The sequence below is a fragment of the Oncorhynchus keta genome, chromosome 3 (genome assembly GCF_023373465.1).
Source record: "Oncorhynchus keta strain PuntledgeMale-10-30-2019 chromosome 3, Oket_V2, whole genome shotgun sequence".
NCBI lineage: Eukaryota > Metazoa > Chordata > Actinopteri > Salmoniformes > Salmonidae > Oncorhynchus > Oncorhynchus keta.
The window spans coordinates 11205933-11232997 of record NC_068423.1 but is presented as its reverse complement, the minus strand read 5'-3'; the positions used below and the strand labels follow the sequence as shown (position 1 = coordinate 11232997).

Here is a 27065-nt window from a genome sequence, read left to right as displayed (position 1 = left end):
AGGCAGAACAGTTGAAACTGGAGCAGCAGCACGGCCAGGTGGACTGGGGACAGCAAGGAGTCATCATGCCAGGTAGTCCTGAGGCATGGTCCTACGGCTCAGGTCCTCCGAGAGAGGAGGATTGTTATTTTACTGCTGCTCTTTAATTATTTGTTTTTTAATATTTTTTCTTAAAACTTTGTTGGTTAAGGGCTTGTAATTAATCAGTTCACTGTACGGTCTACACCTGTTGTATTTGGCGCGTGTGACAAATACAATTTGATTTGATTTCAGAGATAGATAGGAGGGGTTGAGTGGAGCTGAAGGATGTTGTCCATTAGTTTACTTCAGTTAGGAGCGGGATGGTACGGTTAGGTGAAAACAATAAAAAATGATATACACTGCTCAAAAAAATAAAGGGAACACTTAAACAACACACTTCTGTGAAATCAAACTGTCCACTTAGGAAGCAACACTGATTGACAATACATTTCACATGCTGTTGTGCAAATGGAATAGACAACAGGTGGAAATTATAGGCAATTAGCAAGCCAATAAAGGAGTGGTTCTGCAGGTGGTGACCACAGACCACTTCTCAGTTCCTATGCTTCCTGGCTGATGTTTTGGTCACTTTTGAATGCTGGCGGTGCTTTCACTCTAGTGGTAGCATGAGACGGAGTCTACAACCCACACAAGTGGCTCAGGTAGTGCAGCTCATCCAGGATGGCACATCAATGCGAGCTGTGGCAAGAAGGTTTGCTGTGTCTGTCAGTGTAGTGTCCAGAGCATGGAGGCGCTCCCAGGAGACAGGCCAGTACATCAGGAGACGTGGAGGAGGCCGTAGGAGGGCAACAACCCAGCAGCAGGACCGCTACCTCCGCCTTTGTGCAAGGAGGAGCAGGAGGAGCACTGCTAGAGCCCTACAAAATGACCTCCAGCAGGCCACAAATGTGCATGTGTCTGCTCAAACGGTCAGAAACAGACTCCATGAGGGTGGTATGAGGGCCCGACGTCCACAGTTGGGGGAGGACACCGTGCAGGACGTTTGGCATTTGCCAGAGAACACCAAGATTGGCAAATTCACCCCTGGTGCCATGTGCTCTTCACAGAGGAAAGTAGGTTCACACTGAGCACATGTGACAGACGTGACAGAGTCTGGAGACGCCGTGGAGAACGTTCTGCTGCCTGCAACATCCTCCAGCATGACCGGTTTGGCGGTTGGTCAGTCATGGTGTGGGGTGGCATTTCTTTTGGGGGCCGCACAGCCCTCCATGTGCTCGCCAGAGGTAGCCTGGCTGCCATTAGGTACCGAGATGAGATCCTCAGACCCCTTGTGAGACCATATGCTGGTGCGGTTGGCCCTGTGTTCCTCCTAATGCAAGACAATGCTAGACCTCATGTGGCTGGAGTGTGTCAGCAGTTCCTGCAAGAGGAAGGCATTGTTGCTATGGACTGGCCCGCCCGTTCCCCAGACCTGAATCCAATTGAGCACATCTGGGACATCATGTCTCACTCCATCCACCACAGACTGTCCAAGAGTTGGCAGATGCTTTAGTCCAGGTCTGGGAGGAGATCCCTCAGGAGACCATCCGCCACCTCATCAGGGGCACGCCCAGGCGTTGTAGGGAGGTCATACAGGCACGTGAAGGCCACACACACTACTGAGCCTCATTTTGACTTGTTTTAAGGACATTACATCAAAGTTGGATCAGCCTGTAGTGTGGTTTTCCACTTTAATTTTGAGTGTGACTCCAAATCCAGAACTCCATGGGTTGGTCAATTTGATTTCCATTGATCATTTTTGTGTGATTTTGTTGTCAGCACATTCAACTATGTAAAGAAAAAATTATTTAATAAGAATATTGCATTCATTCAGATCTAGGATGTGTTATTTTAGTGTTCCCTTTATATTTTTGAGCAGTGTATATATGGGGGATTGGAAATGATGCGAAAATTACACTGATGGTAGCCACAATCTATCTGCAATATTAAAGCTGATCTACAGCATTAATATATATATACATATATATATATATATATATTATGTCACCCACACTTCTAAAACCAAAGTTGCGCCAGCGTTGCAGCTGAGTCATTACAAGGAATCATGTTGATGAATGCTTCGTAATCACGTGCACCTGGGCCTGTGTAGGGACGTGATTGGAATGTGACTGAAGGAGTGGGGTGGTTATTTTTGTATTATCTTGTTTCAATACCCCGTACAGTAGGTGGCGGCAATACAGCAATAGGTGTAGTCTGCCGTAGAACTTTAAAGAAGAAGTAGTGCCCTCGTATCAACGTGGCGTTTGTGTCGAACTCGATAAAGTTAAAAGAAAGAACTATTCTGTTACGCCAAGGTATTTATAGTAATTAATTTAAAGCATAATATCATACTGTGTTGCATTGTTGCTTTAATTTGAGAATAAAAACAAGGAATATGTTAAGTCTAACAGACAAGACTGTTGAGATGGTGTAAAATATATGGTTTTTAAAGTGCATGTTTTTACCTTCTTTTGAAATAACATGAGAATTGGCGAGCATGTTCGCTACTCTTTTTTTTTTCCTAATCTATTTCGTACTTGTGTGCCTTTAGCACATCGTTTTGGGGGGTTTGCATTGTTGGGCTTGGACGCCGCTGCTTTGTGAACCTCAACAGTTGTTACATCAGATTCTTTAGTTTAGCCTGCTTCCCAAACTAGACTAGTTTGAGTAGTGTTATTATAGCCACCTGGAATGATGAAGTCGTCATTCATATTTTTTCAAGTAGGCCGAGTATTAACTCTAAACTATGTAATAGAATGCTTAAGAAAAAACAAGACATGGGACAGCACACGCAGAATGTTGCAACGTGGTATATATAGGTAGGTATTTGCCGTTCCATGGGAAAAGGAAATGTGGGTAAACAAGCAGCAGTCGTAACAAATTACTTTGGGGACAAAATATTCTATAAGGTCTATGACACTGTTAAATAGCAGTGGCATCATTATGGGGTGATCATGCCATACGCTATTTACATTGTTTTGTCTAATATATATATATATTAAACGAATGACAATGGCTTGTGGTTTATAAACATTTGAACGTGTTCCGTAATATTATTGTGCAACATTTACATTAATCACATAATATAGTTGATTCACATCCGTACCACCGTAGGCAGATGAGCGTATTTATTTTAACCCAACAATAGTGGGCTTAGTAACGCCATCGTCCAAGTGACAGCAAAAATAAGGTTAATATTTTATTTTCGTGTTAATATTTCTAAAGAAATTATGACAGAAATAAAATGGGGGAAAAAAACATGTTGGAGGGATTTGTTGAAGCTGATTGAGTGGTTTCAAACATAAACCGACAAAAATTCTCACATTCAGTACAGAAGTTTGTTGTACAGAAATATTTTGTTGCGCCGAAGAACAATTGGAGCCCCTGTCCCCATAGTACGCGGCAGTGGAAATACACACGCCCACAAAGGAAACCCGCGTGTTTCTTTGAGGTTCCTCATGAATCTGATTAATGTCGTTTAATAATCTATACTAGATCTATTGTTCGAACCAGAATGACTTTTCATGTGAACTTGTAAGCGATCGCTCACACATTTTGATCCCACTTCCAGCTACATCACTGCGCAGGGAATCTGCTTGTAGCTGCATTGTTGGTGGTGGATGCCACATGTTTCGTTACTACTGTTAGGTAGCTAACGTTAGCTAGCTTGGAGTTTGTTCTTTTTACGTCGCTGGCGGTCCTTACCCACGGTTCCTACACTGGCAATATTGAATTATCATAGAGGTAAGGTGAGTCTTTTTCAACTTGAAGACATGTGATTTTAGACAAACGGGAATTGGAACTGAGTGGCGTGTTGCGCTTAGCTGATGCAAGCGGGTCACTTCACCCATCATTGTCAATGTCTTGTATGTGCTATTACTATAGCAGGCCACCTGTAACGTTGAGTGATAATAAGAGTTTGATGCTTCTACATGTAAAAGACTGGCGATTATCTGGTGATTAAAAAAACACAAGTGGTAATTGGATGAGACAATGTTTTATGTTGTCACGTGGTGAGTGCCCCTCTCTCCGAATTGTCTGGGTGTTGTACAGTGCTGTGTTACAGTGGGAACTGGCTACATAATAGAGCCCCTAACCCAAAAGTGTTATTTAGCTGTAGGGTCATTTGATTTCAATCACATTTTGACAGCACCCCCTTTTGATTGGTCATGTGACACGAAAATTGAGGTCCTCGGCCACTGAGGTATAAAACCCCTACCCTAACCCTTACTTTAACCATTTTAAATGTAAACTTCAATGGGGTAGGACCGTCCAAAGGATCCCGGATAACATAGACAAAAATAACGTCTCTACCTATGAACGGGATCCTTGGGATGGCCCAACTCTAACGTCACCCCATTGAAGTTGACATTTAAAATGGTTAAGGTTAGAATTTAGGTTAAGGATGTCCCAAGGATCCCAAATTGCACTAACCCCCACACCATTTGTGGGTTTGCCCTAAGAGAAAACAATGAATATGCGGGAAATGAATCATCCCTACTGTAAAATATGCTGGTGGATCTTTGATGTTATGGGGCTATTTTGCTTCCACTGGTTCTGAGGCCCTTGTTAAGGTTAACAGCATCATGAACAAGTATCACCTTTTCTGGTCATGAGTTCATATGCCCAAAGTACCCATATAACAACCATGCCCATCTTTCATTTAATTGTGCCTATAGGGGGTATTGAAAACAGGGGCTCCAATAATTTTGACTTGTAGATTTGATTACTTCTCAAACAATCTTTCTTTGAGCAATTATTAAGTATAAAAAAGTGTGATGTAAAAAAAACAAAAAACATTCAATACAATATAGCTCAGTATTTGTATTTTATACAGTCTTTTTTGTTTATCTTTGTCAATGGATCCAAGAATTCCAGCCCCACTGTATTGGCCCATGGTAGAAGTGGTCAGAAAATAACTTTTTGGGCCAGTATGCCAATACATTTTGCTCAAAGTTGACCTGTTTTGAGTACCCTACCATGAGACACCCACGTCTCCATCGGTTGAGACACAGCATACTCTGGAATACAGGGTGGGTGTAATTTTAATAATACAAATATAATTAATAGAATGACCTCTCCCTTCAGACCACTGCAATTTAGCTGGTACATTGTTGATATTTTAATTGAATTGACATTTTTGCTTCCAATTGCTATCACAAAGATGGCTGCCTGTCAATCCACTGTTGAATGTCAACCTAAATGGTAATGCCTATTCAATATCTATATTTCTATCGCTTTCCTATGGAAGTTTAACAATAATTTTAAACAACTGATATTGTTATTAAAGTCAACATTCTCTGTGTGGACTTTCAACCATCTTTGTACCACCATTTTGAATGTTGATGTTTACGTTTTAAACCCACTTTAGTATGTTTATCAGTCTAAATATGACACACACCACACTGTATTCAAGAGCATGTTGACTTAACTGATGACACAACACAAACACCTCTGAAAAATAGGGTCTAAGCTACTACATATGAAGAAAACATTGATAATTGACATTAAAGGTATAAAAAAATAGAGTAAATGATCAAATAGTTTGGCAATCCTATTTGTAAGCTTTTAAATAATACCAACTCAACCATGTATCTTTTCCAGTGATGAAGACATGGTTGTTTCATGGTAGGGTGGAGTATGCAAAACTTGGAGCCCCTCTATCTCCTAAATATTGTGGCATTCATGTACAAGAAGTTATTTTCTGACCACTTTTACCATGGGCAAATATGTATCATATGTCTAATCCAAAGGGGTACAGTCAAAGTGATTGAAATCAAATAGAACAACCCTGTAGCTTGGGTTGCACATTTTGGGGAATATTCAGAGGTGGAAACTTTCCATGGGAATATATGGGAGTTAACGGAAATGTATGCAAATTAATATTAATGTTTAATGTTTTTTGCATTGGATATATTTACCATATAATTTGGAGACTAACATAAACCTTTTACCTTATCATAAGTAGACATAATTGCAAATTATTACATCCTTTCAATAGAAAAAAAACAAAAAATTGAGTTCCGAATTGAACATTGATTAAATGAGTTGACTTCACATGCGATGATTTCACTGAACAACAAAAGGGAATATTGAATGCCCCCAATGATCTGTAAAATTATATTCTAGAAACTAAAGCTTTGGTTGTCTTCCCCTCAGGCTTCCATGTCTTCTCCCTGGACCTCCTCAATGTCCACCTCTTGAACATCAGACTCCTAGGCCTCATCTTCACTGTCGCTTTCCAACCCTGTTGAGGTTAGCTTGTTGTCGGGCTCAAAAAGACAAAAATTTGCTCAGATGGCAAACACTTTTTCAACCCTTGTAATGGTCAGCCATTTGTGTGCCTTGGTCTGTGTATGTTCCCAAACAAGGACCAGTTGCGCTCTGAGGCGGCTGATGTTGGTTGGATTTGGAGGATGATGGAGGCAACAGATCCACAAAGTCCCTTCTACCAGGTGGCTGATGTCATATGTTGGCACGACTGCCATATTGCATCTCCATCCCAAAGCACTTGCTTGGAAGTGTACTTCGCCAGACTGCCAAGAACCTTGCCCTAGTACCAGACAGGATGCTCTTTCCAGCATAATTGAGGTCCAACCTGTACGCTGTGGTGTGTATGGGCTTCAGGCAGAAGTCTTCACGCTTTTTGATGTATTTCAAAACTGCAGTTTCCTCTGCTTGGAGCAACAGTGAATTGGGCAGGGCAGTATGGATTTCTTCTCTTACGTCTGCAAGCAGAGTCTGAACATCAGACAGGATGGCATTGTCTCCCTCAATCCGTGCAATGGCTATAGGTTTCAGGCTCATTACCACTCTCTCCCAAAATACATCATCCAGGAGGAACCTCTTGATGGGTCTGTCCATATTGGCAGACTGTGATATGTCCATTTCTTGGAGAGACTCCTTCCCCTCAGCCAGACTGTCAAACATGATGACAACTCCACCCCAATGGGTGTTGCTGGGCAGCTTCAATGTGGTCTCTTATTCTGCTTACTTTGTTTGGTGAGGTAGATTGCTGCTATAACTTGACTCTTCACATACCTAACCATTTCCCTGGCTCTCTTGTAGAGTGTATTCAATGTTTTCAGTGCCATAATGTTCTTGAGGAGCATATTCAATGCATGAGCAGCACAGCCAATCGGTTTGATGTGAGGGTAGGACTCTTCCACATTAGACCAAGCAGCCTTCATGTTCGCAGCATTGTCTGTCACGAGTGTATGCTGGGAGAAGAACATTCAGAACTCTTCCAACACACATTGCCTGTGAGCATCCGGGGCATACACAGCTCGAGAAAAGGCTGTGTATGACTACGTTCCTCCATTGAGTCAAAACTTCAGTTTAGTAGAGGACCGTGAGCTGTTGCTATCGATAAGGTGTCTGATTTTTATCATTTTCACCTCAAAAAGAAGTAGAGGGACTTTTGTTGGTTGCTTGTTGAGAGCGCTGAGGGAACTTTATGCACTTGCCCAAATTAGTTTGCATCTCTGTTTCTTTCTTCACATATGATTTGGCACAGAATTTGCATATGTACACAGCTTTTCCTTCTACATTAGCTGCAGTGAAATGTCTCCACACATCACATAGTGCCTGTGGCATTTTCCTGTAAAAAAAACAAATACAATTTCATATACAGATAAGCAGTTAGATTAAACAACTCCTTTGTAAGATAAATGTTTTTAAATGAAACATGTATGGAAACAGGTGAATTAACACTCCTCAGTTGGCAGGCTCAAGTAAGCTAAAACCCACATGGTAGCAAAAACTAACCAGCAGAAATTATTAACAATGATTTAAACACACTTTGCTGTAGGCTACTATTTACTAGTTAACAAAAAAATCATGTATGTCCTATAAAATATATTCACCCCACCCAGTATTGTAATCCAAACCTACTAGATAGCATGTAGTCCTTGGCTCAGACAGTGTAGTAGTGTGAGCTCAATAGCTTCTCATTAGTGTGCAAGATCTTGAGAATCAGCTGTACATGTGATGGAAGAATGCACTGTGCATGCAGAGGGTTGCAATTCCATTGAATTGGGGATAGTTTAACCACAATATGCCACAATACCTAAAATTGTCTTATATATATCCAACAAAACAGGTTTGCTGTTATGAGCTAACTTTTTTGATGAATTTAAGCAAAATTCCTGGGCTTAACCCCCCCCCATGGAACATTTCAGAAAAAAATCTGGAAATTTAACCGAACGTTTCCGACCATTTGCAACCCTACCTGTAGCTAAATGCTGCCACAGTGAAACACCGAACAGAGAAGTTTTATGAACTTGGTGAATTCATGACAATGAGGGGATGGGTGAGGCTACTACAAATAGGGTAAGTCTATTTGAATTCGATCACATTTTGACAGCACCCCTTTTTGATTTGAACGAATTCTTCCACACATTTCCCTATTGTATAAGTGCTTAGACAGTGACTTTTTTGGGCCTGAATGCCAAATCATCCAAAAGATAAAGGTACTTAGTTGACCCGTTTTGCATACCATGAGACATCCATGTCTTCATACTGGAAAAGATAAAAGTTGGTGATTGATATCAGCTTACAAACAGGGTTGTCAAACTATTGAATAATTTCTAGAAAAAAGTGTTTTATCACTAAATTGTAATGTAAACTCTGATTTAATTTAATATTTGCTGATGTAGCTTAGACCCTATTTTACATGGTCTAAGGTTTCTGTGTTGTGCTTGCCATCAGTTGAGACGCATGAATACAGGGTTGAGTTTTGGCAAGAAGGTGACTGAAAATGTAGTTTGATGCAAGAAAACATTTTACAAAATGCATTATTATTCCCATATCATTATTACAGAGAGTCAGACAAATTATACTACCTCCGCCTATTGGCTACTTAGCTTATTCAAGCCTGTCTCAAAATATAACACGGCCCCTTTAAGACAACTCTTTACCTGACTCGCTTTTCAAAGGTGTCTAGAAATATACACATTTTGTGATAAGTAATCACCCCCCATTGCTTACACAATTATCAATAACTAGGCTAATAACTCACTAACCAGCGAAGGATATGAACAAAATGTGCACGCACACGTGGCTACATGCAGCTCTTGCTTGATCTCAAAACAAGCACATCTACTCATGACCATAACTTTAAACACAGTCCAGTTCAAAGTAATTGGCACAGATCCATATATGGCAATAGTCTATTTGCGTATAGGCCTACTGCAGCTCTGATTGGCCATGCCACACTGGTATGTGTAGAGTACTGGCAGAGTCATGCACAATAGAATCCCTATGCGTTCTGCCTACAACATCTCTGACATAGTTCATTTTGTTTTCGGCATGTTGCATTGAAATTGGCTAATACGTTGATTCAATCACAATTGCCACAGTAAAGGGCAACTTTGATACTGTTAACTAACAGGGAAAACTAGAAAGTTGAGTGAAGTTCAATCTCGTACTTCTCTTCTGCGCTTGGTCCCAGGGAGCTGCGTGGCATTCTCTGGGTTGGTGCCCGCAGTTTAGAGAGAACATTGCTGTCAATCCTCCATAGGAACCTATTGAAATCATAAAGACTACAGAATAGACATTACCATTTAAGTTGACAGTCGACGGTGGGTGGACCAGCAATCGTCTTTGTGGTAGGAAATGTTTTAATTTCAGTGATGTACCCGCTAAATTGCAGTGGTCTGAATGGATAGGTCCTTCTATGAATTCTATTTCTATGATTGAAATGACACCCACCTTGTATTCAAGAGCATGTTGTCTGAACCGATGGTGGGCACAACACAAAAACCTCAGAAGTGAAATCGGGTCTAAGCTACACAGTGACTTCAGAAAGTATTCATACACCTTAACTTATTCCAAATTTTGTTGCACTACAGCCTGAATTCAAAATTGAATAAAAATAATAATTTTCCCTCACCAATCTACACACAATACCCCACAATGACATTTTTGCAAATGTATTGAAAATGAAATACAAAAATATCTCATTTACATAAATATTCACACCCCTGCGTCAATACATGTTAGAATCATCTTTGGCAATTGCGGTGAGTCTTTTTGGGTAAGTCTATGAACTTAACACGTATTTGCACATGAATTGTAAAAAATAAAAACATATTCAAGCTCTGTCAAGTTGGTTGTTGGTCATTGCTAACCAGCCTTTATCAAGTCTTGCAATAGATTTTCAAGCCAATTTACACTACATGACCAAAAGTATGTGGACACCTGCTCATTTGAACATCTCATTCCATAATCATGGGCATTAATATGAAGTTTGTCCCCCTTTCATGTATAACAGCCTCCACTCTTCTGGGAGGGCTTTACACCAGATGTTGGAACATTGCTGCAGGGACTTGCTTCCATTCAGCTATGAGCATTAGTGAAATCGAGGCACAGATGTTGGGTGATTAGGCCTGGCTCGCAATCGGCGTTCCAATTCATCCCATAGCTGTTCGATGGGGTTGAGGTCAGGGCCCTGTGCAGGCCAGTCAAGTTCTTCCACACCGATCTCGACAAACTATTTTTGTAGGGACTTTGCTTTGTGCACGGGGGGTATTGTCATGATGAAACAGGAAAGGGCCTTCCCCAAACTGTTGCCACAAAGTTGGAAACACAGAATCGTCTACAATGTCATTGTATGCTGTAGCGTTAAGATTACCCTTCAATGGAACTAAGGGGCCTACCCGAACCATGAAAAACAACCCCAAGCCATTATGCATCCTCCAACAAAATGTGCAGATGGCACTATGTATTGGGGTAGGTAGCGTTCTGGCATCAGCCAAACCCAGCCAGATTTGTCTGTTGGACTGCCAAATGGTGAAGGGTGATTCGTCACTCCAGAAAAAGCGCTTCCAGATTCCAATGGCGGCGAGCTTTACACCACTCCAGCCAACCCTTGGCATTGTGTACGGTGATCTTAGGCTTGTATGTGGCTGCTCGGCCATAGAAACCCATTTTCATGATTCTCCCGACGGAACGTTCTTGTGCTGACGTTGCTTCCAGAGGCAGTTTGCAACGGATTTTACACGCTTCAGCACTCTGCAGTCCCATTCTGTGAGCTTGTGTGGCCTACCACTTTGGGGCTGAGCCATTATGGCTCCTAGATGTTTCCACTTCACAATAACAGCACTTACAGTTGATTTGGGCAGAAATGTGATGAGCTGACTTGTTGGAAAGGTGGCATCCTATTACGGTGCCACGTTGAAAGCCACTGAGCTCTTCAGTGATTCCATTCCACTGCCAATGTTTGTCTATGGAGATTGTGTACATTTAACCTTGTGTTTTAGGTTATTGTCCTGCTGAAGGGAACAATTATCTCCCAGTGTCTGGTGGAAAGCCGACTGAAACAGGTTTTTCAAAAGAGGTCAACTTTTAGCACCATTCACTCTTGAATGTTTTGGCATTCAGGTCTAAAAAGTAACTTTCTGGCCCCTTCTTTCATGGGCAAACATTTATGGAAAGTTTTCAATCAAAAGGGAAGCTGTCAAAAAGTGATTCAAATGGATTTATACAATGCACTTTTTGCTTGGTGTGCCCACTTTCGATTCACCCCATGTAGTAGCCTAGATGCATGTGGCATATTACTATCCACACTAAACTTTATGGCCGGGATGATACCAGTATCGCAATATATTTTTCCATGGCAAAAATTGAAGCAGACAACTCTGTTCCTTTGAAAACCTGCTGCATGTAAAATATTGTGTGCTGTAGCTTGGAAAATAAATTGTCATCCAGATACACATTTAATCTTTGTTTCCAACATCAGGGCTGTTTTCCTAAAGAAGTTCAATCTGCTTCGTGTCTGGTTTCCTTGACATGATACTAATGAGTGTGTCGATACTGGTATTGTCCCGGCCCTACTAAATTATATTGTTTCCGTCTTTTGATAGATGGAGAAGCCTCCCCTGCCCAATGACGATTACACGTCAGTGACACCAGAGACTCAGCTGGACAGCTTGGCTGGCGAGGATAGTCAGGAGGGCGTAGTGGAGCCCCCCGCCCGGGATGGGTGGGACAGTAAACTGGAGTATTTCCTGGCTCAGGTGGGGTTCAGCGTTGGCCTGGGCAACGTGTGGAGGTTCCCCTACCTCTGCCATCAAAATGGAGGAGGTGAGGATGGTGTCAATATCAGTGGGTTTTTACATTTGAGTCATTAAGCAGCCACTCTTATCCAGAATGTCTTACAGTAGTGAGTACATTTTCGTATTTGTTTTCTCACCTGGGCCCATACTCATAATGCATATTGGATGAATATGCCTGGTCTAGGATCAGTTTAGCCTCTTTTTTTTTTTTAGATCATAATGAAGAAGATTGCATGGATAAGGGTGACCTGATCCTAGATCAGCACTCCTACTCTGAGACATGTTATAAATACTGGCAAAGGTCTGAGGCGGCAAACTACTTGAACATTTTCCTCTAATCTTCGCTGTGAATGCATTTGTCTTGGAAAACAATACCTCGGTATGCCTTTTTAGTGCATCTTCAAATGTCCTAATGGATTTGCCAATATGATTCAATTACTATCCTCACTGTCATATTAACTAACACTTGGCACAAGGCCAGTTTTGTTTTTAGCCCTCATGAACACTTTTTCTCCTTCCCACAGGGGCCTTTCTCCTCTTGTACGTGCTGCTCATGATCCTGGTGGGTATTCCCTTGTTCTTCCTGGAGCTGGCGGCTGGTCAGTCCATCCGGCAGGGCAGCATCGGCGTGTGGAAGCACATCTCTCCCAAGCTGGCGGGGATCGGCTACTCCAGCTGTGTGGTGAGAGATGTAACAATGTAGCTGTCCGCTAGTCATACAAACGCAGTCACCTGGGGCGGATTCATTGCGCCAATTCTGTTTCAGAAACTCTTAAACGAAACAGGGAGGATTTACCTGAATTTGTCCCAGAGCAAATGAGTTTCTATCGTTTTGTTTTTATACGGATTCTGTAATGAATACACCCCTGACCTGACCACACATGGCCCAAGGTCAAGGATTAGCAATGCTTTAGTTTGAGCACGAGATTTTAAATCCTACGGGCGCATTGCATTTGACTTTACATAGTATCACTTGACTGGAGAGCGTTCTAATAGAGTTGAAAGTTGTATCCCGAACATGTTATAAATATCCTGAGGGAGACAACAATGTGTTACTAACCCATGTAAACTTTTCTCCTTTTCAGGTGTGTTTTTTTGTTGCTCTCTACTACAACGTGATCATCGGCTGGAGCCTTTTCTACTTAGGAAACTCATTTCAATATCCACTACCTTGGAAAGAGTGTCCTAAAAACATAACTGGTAAGTTAACACTACCATAGCAATAACCCATCAGCTGTGTCTGAAAGGCTGTCGTATTCCCTTTATCAGGGATGGGCATCTTTGATGTGGGTGGGGCCCACACAAAAAATCTGAACTCATCATGAGGCCACAGTGGTTCGTGGATCTGCAGTACCCAGATTGACAGCGGCAAAAACAATTGGGCAATTTAATATTTTTACTATAGGGTGGAGACAATTGTCTTCGGTTTTTTAAATGATATTTGATGGTCAATGCACCCCCCCAATCGGTAATTCGACCATGCTGATGGCAAGTTTAGATAATTTACCAGTCAATTTTTTTTTTTGCTGACACAAGCTAATTGAGTGACTGTCAGTGACTGCACAATCACGTTTCGAAATTGCACCTGCTGTATTCTAACTGTCGACAACCAGTAAGTTGAGACCCTGACTGATTTCCCCCAAAATATTTATACTATATATAACTTTTTTTGTGTGGAAATTGATCCTCGGGGGGCCACCAGTTGCCCATCCCTGCCCTATATAGTGCACTACTTTTGAGCAAGGCGGCACGTAAAGTGTACTATATAAGGAATAGTTTGTCATTTCGGCTGCAACAATCTTCTTCCATATTCTTTGCCTAATATTTTCACCTGACCATTGCTTTGTTTCTTAATCTCAGTGAAGGAATGTGAGGCCAGCAGTCCTACCACCTACTTCTGGTTCCGGAAGGCTCTTAACATCACCGACTCCATCGAACAGACGGGCGAGTTTAACCCTGTCATCACCTGCTGCCTGCTGGCCGCCTGGACCATCGTCTGCTTGGGCATGTTCAAGGGCATCAAATCCTCTGCCAAGGTACTGAATGTTCCGCTTAAAGGGGAAGTTTGTCCAAAATCCACTAACTCCCAAGTTATTCCATACATTGAGTCTAGTTCAGTGGAGTTTGCCCTCTCCCCCAAATGTCACTGTTTGATAAAATATAAATAAAAAAGAGATGAAGACGGTTAGTAGCAATTAGAAATTGTTGATGTGTGTGTGTGTGTGTGGCAAGCATTTAAGCGATGATGCATATGAATGAGATACGCAATCTGAAATGATGGGGACAGAAAACCGAAGGAAAATACAAAGGCATGTTTTGACAAGTGAAAGCTTCAAGGCAAGCGTGCGGAGCCATGTAGCCCAATTCTTGACGTTTGAGGTGTTCTTATTGTGTTGTTACCATTGCACCATGTTATGTAGACATATAGTCCTAGGTGCTCGACAAGGTAGAGCATATGACGGGCTTGAGAGACAATTGGACATCGTGTCACCTTACATTGCAGATCAGAATATCCACAAAAACATTGTGATAAATAAACATAGGCTAAATAGTGGTTTTGGATAATGTAAAAACATAAACCCACTAACGGTCACGGTTTATGATAAGAGATCATTCAGTGAAGTTTAGCAATTTTACTCGTTAGATTATTGTTAATTTGGCCCAGGTGGAACAGGAAATCTGAATCAACCCACCCAAGCAAGGACTTCTATACCCCCAGCTTCAGTCTGATGGAATGACTGAATCTGTAACTTTGTGTGGGCTGAGTCAGACTCCGAAAAGGGAATATTTGCTGGGTAAAAAAAAACATTTGTAGATTTTAGTATGGCCATAGGCCTGTCTGTGTAAATGTTTGTAATGTTCCCATTCTGGAAACTTACAGCAGCGCGTCCCCTGAACGATAACGAAGAGGTAGGTGAGAAGCCTGACCACGGAGACGGGTGAGAAGGTGATGGAAGGCCTCCCGGGTGGCGCAGTGGTTAAGGGACTCCAGTGCCGGGCGCAGTGCGCGCTAACCCAAGGTTGCCAGGTGCACGGTGTACCCTCAGAGACAATGGTGCGGCTGGCTTTCGGGTAGGATGTGCGCTGTTTTAAGAAGCAGTACAGCTGTTTAAGAAGCAGTACAGCTGGTTGGGTTGTGTATCGCATGACTTTCAACCTTCGTCTCTCCCGAGCCAGTACGGAAGTTGTAGCGATGAGACAAGATAGTAGCTACTAAAACAATTGGATACCATGAAATTGGGGAGAAGAAAGGGGTCAAATTAAAAAACAACAACAAAAAACGGAGAGAATGTGATGGAGCGTAACAAGTTACTTCATAAGCTGTAACCGAAAAACAACTGGCATTTGGAAAGTTTTGAGGTGAGGGAGAAAGGTGGTGGAACAAGTGCTGTTGGCATTAAGTATCTTGCTAGCTGGATCGAATTATCCGTTAGCTAGCGAAATAAATGTTAAGCAACATTAGCCTACTTAACTGATGAAATTGAGTTTATGGTGTAAAAATTTGCTGGCTAATCAAGTCAGACAGCTAACGTTAGCTCGCTAATGTTACAACATCAGATGAGCTGACGTTAGTCACCTAACCAATTCGCTATAGTATTAACTTATAACGTTACGATTCATTGCCGTTCTTCAAGTTATAACGTGTTAGTTTCTTACTGGACTCTGGAGAAAATATGAAATGTTAAATAGCTAACTATCTGTAAACTAATGTTTTCCCTCTACAGTATGTGGTTAATTTTCAGAATGAGAGAATTAGGTGAAAATGAGGCGTTGCTTGTGGATTCAGGGATCAAGTGTAGCTGGAGTGTATTAAAAGGGGTATGCCAGGTGTACTGTACTCAATTCAATTCAAGGGCTTTATTGGCATGGGAAACATGTGTTAACATTGCCAAAGCAAGTGAGGTAGACAACATACAAAGTGAATATATAAAGTGAAAAACAACAAAAATTAACAGTAAACATTACACATACAACAGTTTCAAAACAGTAAAGACATTACAAATGTCATATTATATATATATATATGTATATATATATACACAATGTACAAATAATTAAAGGACACAAGATAAAATAAATAAGCATAAATATGGGTTGTATTTACAATGGTGTTTGTTCTTCACTGGTTGCCCTTTTCTCGTGGCAACAGGTCACAAATCTTGCTGCTGTGATGGCACACTCTCTGCCTGAAAGATATCAAGTATGCCAACAAAGGGAATCATGATCTGCTGGCACATTGTAGAACAGATGTCCACAGGAAGAAAGTGTATGATGTGCAGTGGAGCCCAAAGATATTGCTTTTGTTGTGTTGAACTTGACAGTAATGTGTATGAGTGAGGGGGGATTATTTAATGTTTTACTCAGTGAACAGTGTTTTTGCACATATGTAACCTTGTGCTATATAATAGAGCAAAAATTTTTGTTTCATTCTATTTTTACTTAAGATGTCCCCCCCGTCCCCCCAATGCAGTATTTAGATGTGTGTGTGTGGTCACAAGCATTCTATTATAAAGGCTGTCTTGGTTAACTGCAATATTAGTGTATTGTTTTTTCTCAAGACTTGAGTGTCATTTGCAGTAAAGTCTAGGCAACAAATAACATTGGATTGCTTTCGTTTTACGTGTGAGTTAGGTTCACATTAACCACTTTTTATTTTACACACAGACTGATCATGTAGATCATATTCTTTGTCGTTTAATTAGTTAAAACCTGCATTCCCCCCCTAGCAGGGATTTTCTGCGTGTTTCAGTGAGGGGGAAAGTATCACATTTTTGGGCCCTCACCAGTTTGCATCCCTGTTATAAATTAACGTTTTCTTTGCTGTAAGCCTCATCTACCCCTCCTTCTCTTCTCGTCCAAGGTGATGTATTTCTCCTCGGTCTTCCCGTATGTGGTGCTGCTGTGTTTCCTCATCAGAGGGCTGATGCTGGACGGGGCTGCAGAGGGCATCAAGTACATGTTCTACCCTAAGGTACCATCATCATCCACCCAGCACACTGCTTGTATGAATGATAGTTATAAGGGAAAATAGAGGGTCTGGAAAGCCAGATAACCTGGCTAATACTAATCCATACAGCGTTCTTAAGAACACACTTATAACAAATCCTGTTAGTGTGTTTAGTAACTGTTCTTCTGATGTGCTCCAAAGGGGTATGTGGTTCAGAATTTCTCAGCTTTTGAAACCATGGCGAATAACAAACTAGATACACTTTGGTCATGTAGTGAATGTGGACACCTGCTCATTGAACATCTCATTCCAGAAATCATGGACATTAATGAGACTTTCCATTAGACGTTGGAACATTGCTGTGGTGACTTGCTTCCAGTGGCCGTTTGGAACTCGGTAGTGAGTGTTGCAACCGAGGACAGACGTATTTTACATGCTTCCGTGCTCGGCGGTCCCGGTCTGTGAGCTTGTGTGGCCTACCACTTCGCGTCTGAGCCGGTGTTGCTCCTAGACTTTTCCACTTCATAATGACAGCTCTTACAGTTGACCGGGGCAAAAATCTAGCAGGGTTAACTGACTTTGTTTCTTCACTGACTATCTCCCCCTCGCTCTTTTTTTCCCCTCGCTCTCTTCACCCCCCCCCTCTTTTCTCCCTCCAGCTGGAGATCTGGGGTGAAGTGCAGGTGTGGCGCCAGGCGGCAACGCAGGTTTTCTTTGCCCTGGGCCTGGGCTTTGGCTCGGTCATCGCCTATTCCTCCTACAACCCACGCAGCAACAACTGCCACCGCGACGCCCTCACTGTCTCCACCATCAACTTTCTCACTTCTGTCCTCGCCACGCTGGTGGTGTTCGCCGTGCTGGGCTTCCGCGCCAGGGAAGTCGCAATGCGCTGCGTGAATCAGTGAGTGTGCTTTTTTTTGTTGTTTTTTTTTGCTCAGAACTTGGGGGCCCAATAAAATCGCCCACGTACCACCAGTTGGAGTAATCTGTTAAATGTCATACTTACTCGCCTCTGGGCCGTTGCTAAAATGTACAATGAACTGACTGCTTGTTCTTCACCCTCTCCTCTATCAGTAACTTGAAGAAGCTGTCGGAGCAGTTCTCAGTGGGCCCTCTTGACTGGGACCTGCTGCCCGTGATCAACATCTCTGACCCCAGCTCGGGTCGCCTGGAGGCCTACAGGGACTGGTTCAAGGTTCACGGAGCCAATGTCCCTGGCAACCTCACCGACTGCAGCCTGGAGAATGAGATGAAAAAAGTAAACGGTTGATCTTGCGTTCAAGCCTGCCTCTTCTTTTACTGCATCTCACTCTCTATATTCTTTGAGTTACAGCTTTGCCCTCTTTATTTGGAAACCAAACTAACCTGCCTGTTTGTTGCTCCTCCCACTCATTATGAATTAACAAATTACATTTTAGTAGGTTTATTGCTAAAATGTGTATGTAAAATGTAAAGATAAAGTTTGGATCTGTTGAGATGCTATGTCACTATAAATGACAGCATCATTCCTCTCTCGCAGGGTGTGGAGGGCACAGGGCTGGCGTTCATAGCCTTCACAGAGGCCATGACTCTGTTCCCGGGCAGTCCCTTCTGGTCAGCCTTGTTCTTCCTCATGCTGCTCAACCTGGGTCTTAGCACTATGTTCGGCACCATGGAGGGCATACTCACACCCCTCACCGACAACTTCAAAGTGCTGAAGCGCCACAAGACCATACTCACAGGTAAACAGTGTCTCGTGACCCAGCCTAGTTTCTGACCTCAAGTTTGTGAATATTTTTTATCTACCAATTTTCCTTGACGAGAAAATTGATAGATTCCCGTTCAAAACAGAACTGCAATTTAGAAATAATAATTCCAGCGCAAAAATCTGACATGACTATACCACTGTAAATCGAGAAATATACACAATAATCTGTTTGATGTACACTACATTGAGAAAGTATTCAGACCCCTTGACTTTTTCCATATTTTGTTAAATGACAGCCTTAATCTAAAGTGGATTTTTTTAATTTTTTTAAATTCTCATCAATTTACACACAATACCTCAATGACAGCGAGAGGAAAAATGACTACCTCTGTCTTTTGAGCAAGAATCACTCAGAGCCCTCGGCTGGCCACTTACGCAATGTAGTCGTTTAAGCTCATTCTTCAACATAAAGGCGTGAAACTACGTCAAAGTGCTGTAGACACCTTAGGGAATACGTAGAAAAAGGAATCTGGTTGATATCCCTTTCAATGGTCAATAGGGGTGCATAGGAACACAACGATTTCAAAATAAGAGGCACTTCCTGATTGGATTTTCCTCAGGGTTTCGCCTGCAATATCAGTTCTGTTATACTCACAGACAATATTTTGACAGTTTTGGAAACTTTGGCGTTTTATATCCTACGCTGTCAATTATATGGGGCGGCAGGGTAGCCTAGTGGTTAGAGTGTTGGACTAGTAACCGGAAGGTTGCAAATTCAAACCCCCGAGCTGACAAGGTACAAATGTGTCGGTCTGCCCCTGAACAGGCAGTTGTGCCGTCATTGAAAATAAGAATTTGTTCTTAACTGACTTGCCTAGTTAAATAAAGGTTAAAAAAAAATATATATATATATATATATATATATACACACACACACTGCTCAAAAAAATAAAGGGAACACTTAAACAACACAATGGAACTTTCAAGTCAATCACACTTCTGTGAAATCAAACTGTCCACTTAGGAAGCAACACTGATTGACAATAAATTTCACATGCTGTTGTGCAACTGGAATAGACAACAGGTGGAAATTATAGGCAATTAGCAAGACCCCCCCCCCAATAAAGGAGTGGTTCTGCAGGTGGGGACCACAGACCACTTCTCAGTTCCCATGCTTCCTGGCTGATGTTTTGGTCACTTTTGAATGCTGACGGTGCTTTCACTCTAGTGGTAGCATGAGACGGAGTCTACAACCCACACAAGTGGCTCAGGTAGTGCAGCTCATCCAGGATGGAACATCAATGCGAGCTGTGGCAAGGAGGTTTGCTGTGTCTGTCAGCGTAGTGTCCAGAGCATGGAGGCGCTACCAAGAGACAGGCCAGTACATCAGGAGATGTGGAGAAGGCCGTAGGAGGGCAACAACCTAGCAGGACCGCTACCTCCACCTTTGTGCAAGCAGGAGCAGGAGGAGCACTGCCAGAGCCCTGCAAAATGACCTCCAGCAGGCCACAAATGTGCATGTGTCTGCTCAAACGGTCAGAAACAGACTCCTTCGGGTGGTATGAGGGCCCGACGTCCACAGGTGGGGGTGGTGCTTACAGCCCAACACCGTGCAGGACATTTTTCATTTTCCAGAGAACACCAAGATTGTCAAATTTGCCTCTGGTGCCCTGTGCTCTTCACAGATGAAAGCAGGTTCACACTGAGCACATGTGACAGTCTGGACACGCCGTGGAGAACGTTCTGCCTGCAACATCCTCCAGCATGACCGGTTTGGCGGTGGGTCAGTCATGGTGTGGGGTGGCATTTCTTTGGGGGGCCCGCACAGCCCTCCATGTGCTCGCCAGAGGTAGCCTGACTGCCATTAGGTACCGAGATGAGATCCTCAGACACCTTGTGAGACCACATGCTGGTGCGGTTGGCCCTGGGTTCCTCCTAATGCAAGACAATGCTAGACCTCATGTGGCTGGAGTGTGTCAGCAGTTCCTGCAAGAGGAAGGCATTGATGCTATGGACTGGTCCGCCCGTTCCCCAGACTTGAATCCAATTGAGCACATCTGAGACATCATGTCTCGCTCCATCCACCAACGCCATGTTGCACCACAGACTGTCCAGGAGTTGGCGGATGCTTTAGTCCAGGTCTGGGAGGAGGTCCCTCAGGAGACCATCCGCCACCTCATCAGGAGCATGCCCAGGCGTTGTAGGGAGGTCATACAGGCACGTGGAGGCCACACACACTACTGAGCCTCATTTTGACTTGTTTTAAAGGACATAACATAAAAGTTGGAATTGCCTGTAGTGTGGTTTTCCACTTTAATTTTGAGTGTGACTCCAAATCCAGACCTCCATGGGTTGATACATTTGATTTCCATTGATAATTTGTGATTTTGTTGTCAGCACATTCAACTATGTAAAGAAAAAAGTATTTAATAAGAATATTTCATTTATTCAGATCTAGGATGTGTTAGTTTAGTGTTCCCTCTATTTTTTTGAGCAGTGTATATATGCATATTCTAGCATCTGGTCCTGAGATATAGGCGGTTTACTTTGGGAATGTTACTTTTACAAAAATAAAAATAGTGCCCCCTAATCTCAAGAGGAGCAAGCGGTGATTCAGCACCATGGATAGCGCCGCGGTTGATCAATTCCTAGTGAATCTAAGTCTGCCATGCTCTTGCTTTTGTTATGTAACATCATGGAACAAGGTTACACTGGGTCCGAAATAGCTTAGACATTTGTATCATACGAGACCCGTAACATAACTCATGCAAATTATAACAGTGAAAAGGAACAGTGAGAACTAATAACCACAGACAACTTAAATCTACCGTCAAACACTCATAGTTTATTGTTTAAACACACGGTGAGGGGGAACGGGGCTGAGGTGGACCCAAGGAAAGAAACAATAAATATCCAAAAACACCCCTAAGCTAGACTTGCTTGCTTCAATACAGCTAACTAACTAACCAATAAAATACAGCGGGTGGTCCGCCCAGTTCTAACTAGTGTTCTTAGACAAAGTATTCCTACGGGTAATGTATGCCCATGGGCGACTTGGCTTGGTACCCCTTTTTCCCACCATCAAACACCATAACAAAACATATTTGCATAATACTGAACAAATGTGACATGTAGGAGATAAAAAGGTAGAGCTCAATCCAGCGAGACATTGAGCTATTGAGAAAACAACTGACTGGCTTTTTAAACCAAGGGAAAGGGGATGTGATTGGGTAAGGGAAAAGGAGCAGGTGTGTCTTCAGATTGGTGACTGATTGGCGGCACCTGTGAATAGGGCTACTTATATCTGTAACAACACGCCTGTCGTTACTATGACAATTAGTGTAGCCATGTCAGGAAATGACTGCTGTCTGAACAAACACATCCGATTTGGTAACTTGTAATTAGTGTTTAAGGCTGTCAGTATTTCAAAAGGGATTTGAAAAACAGTCGCCGTTCGGTAGCCCGAAGTCTACGCCCCTTCGTCGGTGATTGGTCAACTACTTACTACTCCCAGTAGGAGTGGGACTTATGGACGGGATTCTTCAATTAAGTGTTTGTAATTTAATGAGGACTAGATTTCATGCAACATTTGTTCACTTGAAAAATACTGCACCAAACATCTTAGTTAGATGTAAATTTGCCTGACTAAGGCCTGCTTGGTAAAAACATCAATGAATTACAGATTTCTTGATTTGTCTATTTTGAGGAAGTGTATCCTGGCTAAGTTGTTGATATGGCGTCTCAAGAAGGACAAACATTGCCACTTTTTTTTCTTGTTCAAGCAAAGGTCTTTTCAGAGAGTATGCGAGGCACAGACATTCGCTTTGTCTAGGAGCAAACCAAATTTTAATATGCGGTTACGTTTTATAAGATGGCATCATAATGGGGCCTGACTGTTAGTCCTGACTGCTCTTTAGTAAATATTCCAACTATATCTGTGGGATCTGTAATGTTCTCTCTCTATCCCCCAGTGTGTAGCTGCATCATCGGCTTCCTGATTGGCATGCTGTTCACGCAGCGCTGTGGGAACTACTTTGTGATGATGTTTGACGACTACTCCGCCACCCTGCCTCTCATCATCGTGGTGGTGTTTGAGTGTTTCAGTGTGTCCTGGGTGTACGGCGCTGACCGGTAAGAACCTATTAGCTACAGTGACTGCATGAACCGCATGGCACACTTCAGAAATTAGATGAGACCATTTATTTCACGAAAGCGGAATATTCATTAAAGACATCCTCTGGTACTTTGGCGACAAGTAAGTATTTTTTGGAAACCTCCCCTTTGTAGTGATGTGTCAATGTGTAGTTCATACATGCATAATCTATGAGCAGATTACCTAAATTAGCCATGAAGACCCCAGTTTTAAAGCAATTGTTTTTTGGAAGATGTGCGGTGATACTTTCCCTACATTTACCCCCACATGGACCAGCCCCCTAGCAATGTGAGTTTCAGCCAATGAACTTCAGCCCCTTGCCATTTGAGTGACAGCTAGCAAGACACACACAGTAGAGCCAGAGAGAGCGCTATGACGTGGTGCACATATTTGCCATTTTCAGGGACCACTTTTGGCTCGTGGGTGCTACTTTCAGAACTACTGGCTAAAAATTGTACAAAAGTACCGGCGAATATCTTTAATTAAGAAATGTAATCAGACTTGAATTATTCAAGGTAGAACGAAAGTGGCTCAAAAATTGATCCTTCAGGTTGACTCGCTGTGTCTGTCTGTCTTTCCCCTGGTCTCTCACTGATCTTTGCCTTGTACATCTGAATGATCAGGTTCCTTGATGACATAGAGAAGATGCTCCACTGGCGCCCTCCTGTGGTCTATAAGTACCTGTGGAAGTATGTGTGTCTGCTGGCCATGCTGGGACTGCTGGGAGCCAGCCTGCTAAAGATGTGCTTCAAACGGCCCACCTACACTGCCTGGAACAGAGAAAAGGTTAGGCAACACTAGGCTGCTCATTGTCCTCTCACTTTGGACCGTATTATATTTAACCAATAAGGCCAGAGGGTGTGGTATATGGCCAATATACCACGGCTAAGGGCTGTCCTTATGCTTGGTGCAACGCGGAGTGCCTGGACACAGCCTTAGCCATGGTATATTGGCCATATAATCACAAACCCCTGAGGTGCCTTGTTGATATTATAAACTGGTTACAAACGTAATTAGAGAAGTTAAAATAAATATTTTGTCGTACCTGTTGTGTACGGTCTGATATACCACTGCTGTCAACCAATCAGCATTCAAGGCTCGAACCACCCAGTTTATAATTGTATTTAATGATCTCGGTCTCTCCCTCAGGCCTCCGAGGAGACTCTGGACTACCCTGACTGGGCCCTGGGTGTCTTGGCTGTTTTGATCATATTCGCCACGTTGCCTGTTCCCCTGGGCTACATCCACTCCACCCTGAGGAACAGAGCTAGACGCAACTCCATAGGAAGTGGCCTGGGAACCGACATGGGGGGCGTATACACTAAGTGCAGCACTGTGGAGTGTGACACCCCCGTAGCCGCCCTATTGGACGAACACCTGGAAAGGAATAGAATACCTAAGGATTCTCCCTCGCCATTGGCCGAGGAGAACCTCCGGCTCCTCCCACAGAGGGAAGGGGCAGAAGATGTAGAGGATTCAACTAGCGTGTGAGGGGGAGGAAACAAGGAGAAAACAGACTAAAATAGGGAAATATGAGCTGCTTGATGTCAGATGTTACATCATGTTACCACAAAAGAATGTATACTGACGTATACATTGAAAAATATATTTTAAAGATAAAATTACTAGTTTTAAAAGATCCTCTGCTTTCAAATGTTTTCTTTATTTTAAATAATATGAATGCAGCCATGTTGGGTTACATTTAATTTTTTATGCTATATTCCAGAGAGGTGAAAAACTGATTTGTCAGTAACATCCCTAAGGCTCAAACTGTTGTTCATAAGTGAGGAGATATGTGTTGCCAAGACGTTGCCTCAAAAAACACCTAAGGTGTTTTTCCACACCACTTTACTTGGTTGCTTACAGATAAGGCTCATGATATGGGGCGGTAGAGAACTCTTAAGGACTGGAATATTCCCTCCCACCACAGGTTGGGTGGAAAAGTATAGTTCCACTGTACGATGGTGTTTCAAAGTGAAAGCAGTTACACAGACCTGTAACATGTCCTGTAAATATGTGTTGAGGTAACTTGGTGAATGCAGATGCAAAATGGGTGACAAAATATTTTCCTGTTTGCCTTCAGTAATAATTCCCATACAGAATAGAAGTCATCCACTCAATTGAAAAATGGCAATTGTTTTTTTAGTTTTTTTTTTTTGCCTAAATATTAACGATCCTTGCCAAATTGTATATTGTGCCAGTTTGTTGGTAATACGTCATTTTTCCTGCTTTTCACTTTGAAACAATCAATGGAACTATACTTTTCCGCCCAACCTGTGGTGGAAGGGAATATTCCAGTCCAAGAGTTCTTTACCACCCCATATCATGAGCCTTATCTGTAGCCAAGTATGGGATGTTAAACATAACAGTGGTGTGGAAAAACACAATAGGTGGGTTGCAGGTTTGAACGTTTTGGCAACACATCTCACTTATAAACAACAGTTTGAGCCTTAGGGATTTTGACAAAGCACAGTTTGTAGTAAGGTGCCAGTATCAGTGTATCAATTTGATCACTATAGGAGCACGAGCACCTGTTTGTGAAGCTGGAAAATTCATCTCTGCGCACTCAGGATCAATACACAATTTCTTTAGGCTGCGCTTTCGGTCGTCAGACATTCATCAGAGCATGAATGATTTCAATTGAGCTTCCTTTTACTTGAGCCTATTGGTTTTGATTCAGTTTAATGTAAGTGAAATGTTTAGAAGTGGCTCCGTATCCTACTGTATTTCGTCTGTTGATGAGGATATGAGCCATGAACTTGACATAGTGAGGCCCAATTGTATTTGGACAGTGACAATTTTGTTGTGTTTTGGCTCTACTCCACCACTTTAAAAATGTCTGGGGTTAAAGTGCAGACTGTCAGATTTAATTTGTGGGTCTTTTGATCCAGATTGGGTAAACAATTTTTGTACCTAAGGCCCCCCCAAACGTTCAATATTTGGTCCCATATTCCTAGCATGCAATGTTTGCATCAAGCTTGTGACTCCAAACTTGCTGGATGCATTTGCAGTTTGTTTTGGTTGTTTCAGATTATTTTGTGCCCAATATAAATGAATGGTGAATAATGTATTGTGTCATTTGAGTCACATATGCAAATTATGTTTCTGAACACTTCCACATGAATCAGTCCCTCTAGGATTTAGTGGGTCTCTGAAATGCCACTGTCCAAATATTTTGAACCTCGCTGTACATTCCACTTTACTTTTGGATGGAATTTGATGTTAAGTATTTTTTAAGATACACTTTCTCAAAGTACTATTTATACAAATGTGTAATATAATGCAAGTACTACTTTTAATGTTTCTGCCATATATATATTTTTTAAAGTTATCCTTAGTGTACGTGTTTTTTAAATGGAAAAAGAAAAGCATCAGGCTAGAATTATGGTAGACTTTTCTGACTTGTGCTTGTATTTGAAATGTTTGTTGCCTCAAAGCACAGGTGTCAAACTCATTCCACGGAGGGCCGAATGTTTGCGGGTTTTTGCTCCTTCCTTGTATTTGATTAATGAATTAAGGAACTCCCCACACCTAGTTTGTGTAGGGCTTAATTGAAAGGAACAACCAAAAACCTACAGACACTACGCCCTCCAATGTTGATTTGACACCCCTGCCTTAGTGTCTATCTGCAGTTGCCACAAATGTTGGGATTTAATAAATTAATGACTTGGGTTCTAACTTGAAATATACTTATTCCTGTTACCATATTAGAACATATTGATTATAATACATGTATATGTAGGGGGTGAATAGAGAGACAAGGGGAAGTACAGGAAGTTTGTTCAAACGTGTTATTGCTGAATATTAATAAGGAAGGAGAAAAAGAGCAACAGTTCAGTTCCTGATTAAGGCAGGCCAGTTCCTGTGAAACAAGGACCAGGAGGGATGTGAAACTCAACTCGAGGTATTGTCAACAATTGAAGATAGCAGCACATGCCTATGGAGGTTCTAAATTTAGGCAGGGCCATGACAATACCAGTAAGAGAAATAGAGTATGTTCCTTACCAGTAACAGATTGCTGCTTAGAGGGGTTCCTAAACTTTTTTTGCCCAGGACCCCATTTTGATAGCTGTAAATTCTCATGACCCCAACCATGTGTAGATATTGTAATTAACAGATAAATGTTTACTTTTTTATTTGGTGCTATGGCAATCAATTGAGACACATTCTAACGGTAGGCTATTTCACCATCGCATATAC

The 27065-nt window shown here is 42.2% G+C and overlaps 1 protein-coding gene across 6 annotated transcripts; it reads left to right on the top strand.

Annotated features, from left to right (window-relative positions):
- Positions 1 to 2177: 2177 nt before the first annotated feature.
- Positions 2178 to 26543, top strand: LOC118366098 (sodium-dependent neutral amino acid transporter B(0)AT2-like). Of its 6 annotated transcripts, none has more exons than XM_035748494.2 (13): positions 2193 to 2336; positions 6181 to 6276; positions 11886 to 12105; positions 12602 to 12759; positions 13163 to 13277; positions 13938 to 14113; positions 16939 to 17049; positions 17685 to 17926; positions 18100 to 18283; positions 18545 to 18746; positions 22684 to 22843; positions 23489 to 23651; positions 24015 to 26543. In XM_035748494.2, exons 3-13 carry the CDS (start codon positions 11886 to 11888, stop codon positions 24354 to 24356), a joined length of 2073 nt encoding a protein of 690 aa, XP_035604387.1. In that variant the 5' UTR covers positions 2193 to 2336; positions 6181 to 6276; the 3' UTR covers positions 24357 to 26543. The 6 variants fall into 6 exon arrangements, with proteins under 6 accessions (XP_035604367.1, XP_035604387.1, XP_052345151.1 ...); XM_052489191.1 differs by lacking the exon at positions 2193 to 2336 and adding an exon at positions 3443 to 3765; XM_035748474.2 differs by lacking the exon at positions 6181 to 6276 and having other exon boundaries at positions 2178 to 2336.
- Positions 26544 to 27065: the final 522 nt, after the last annotated feature.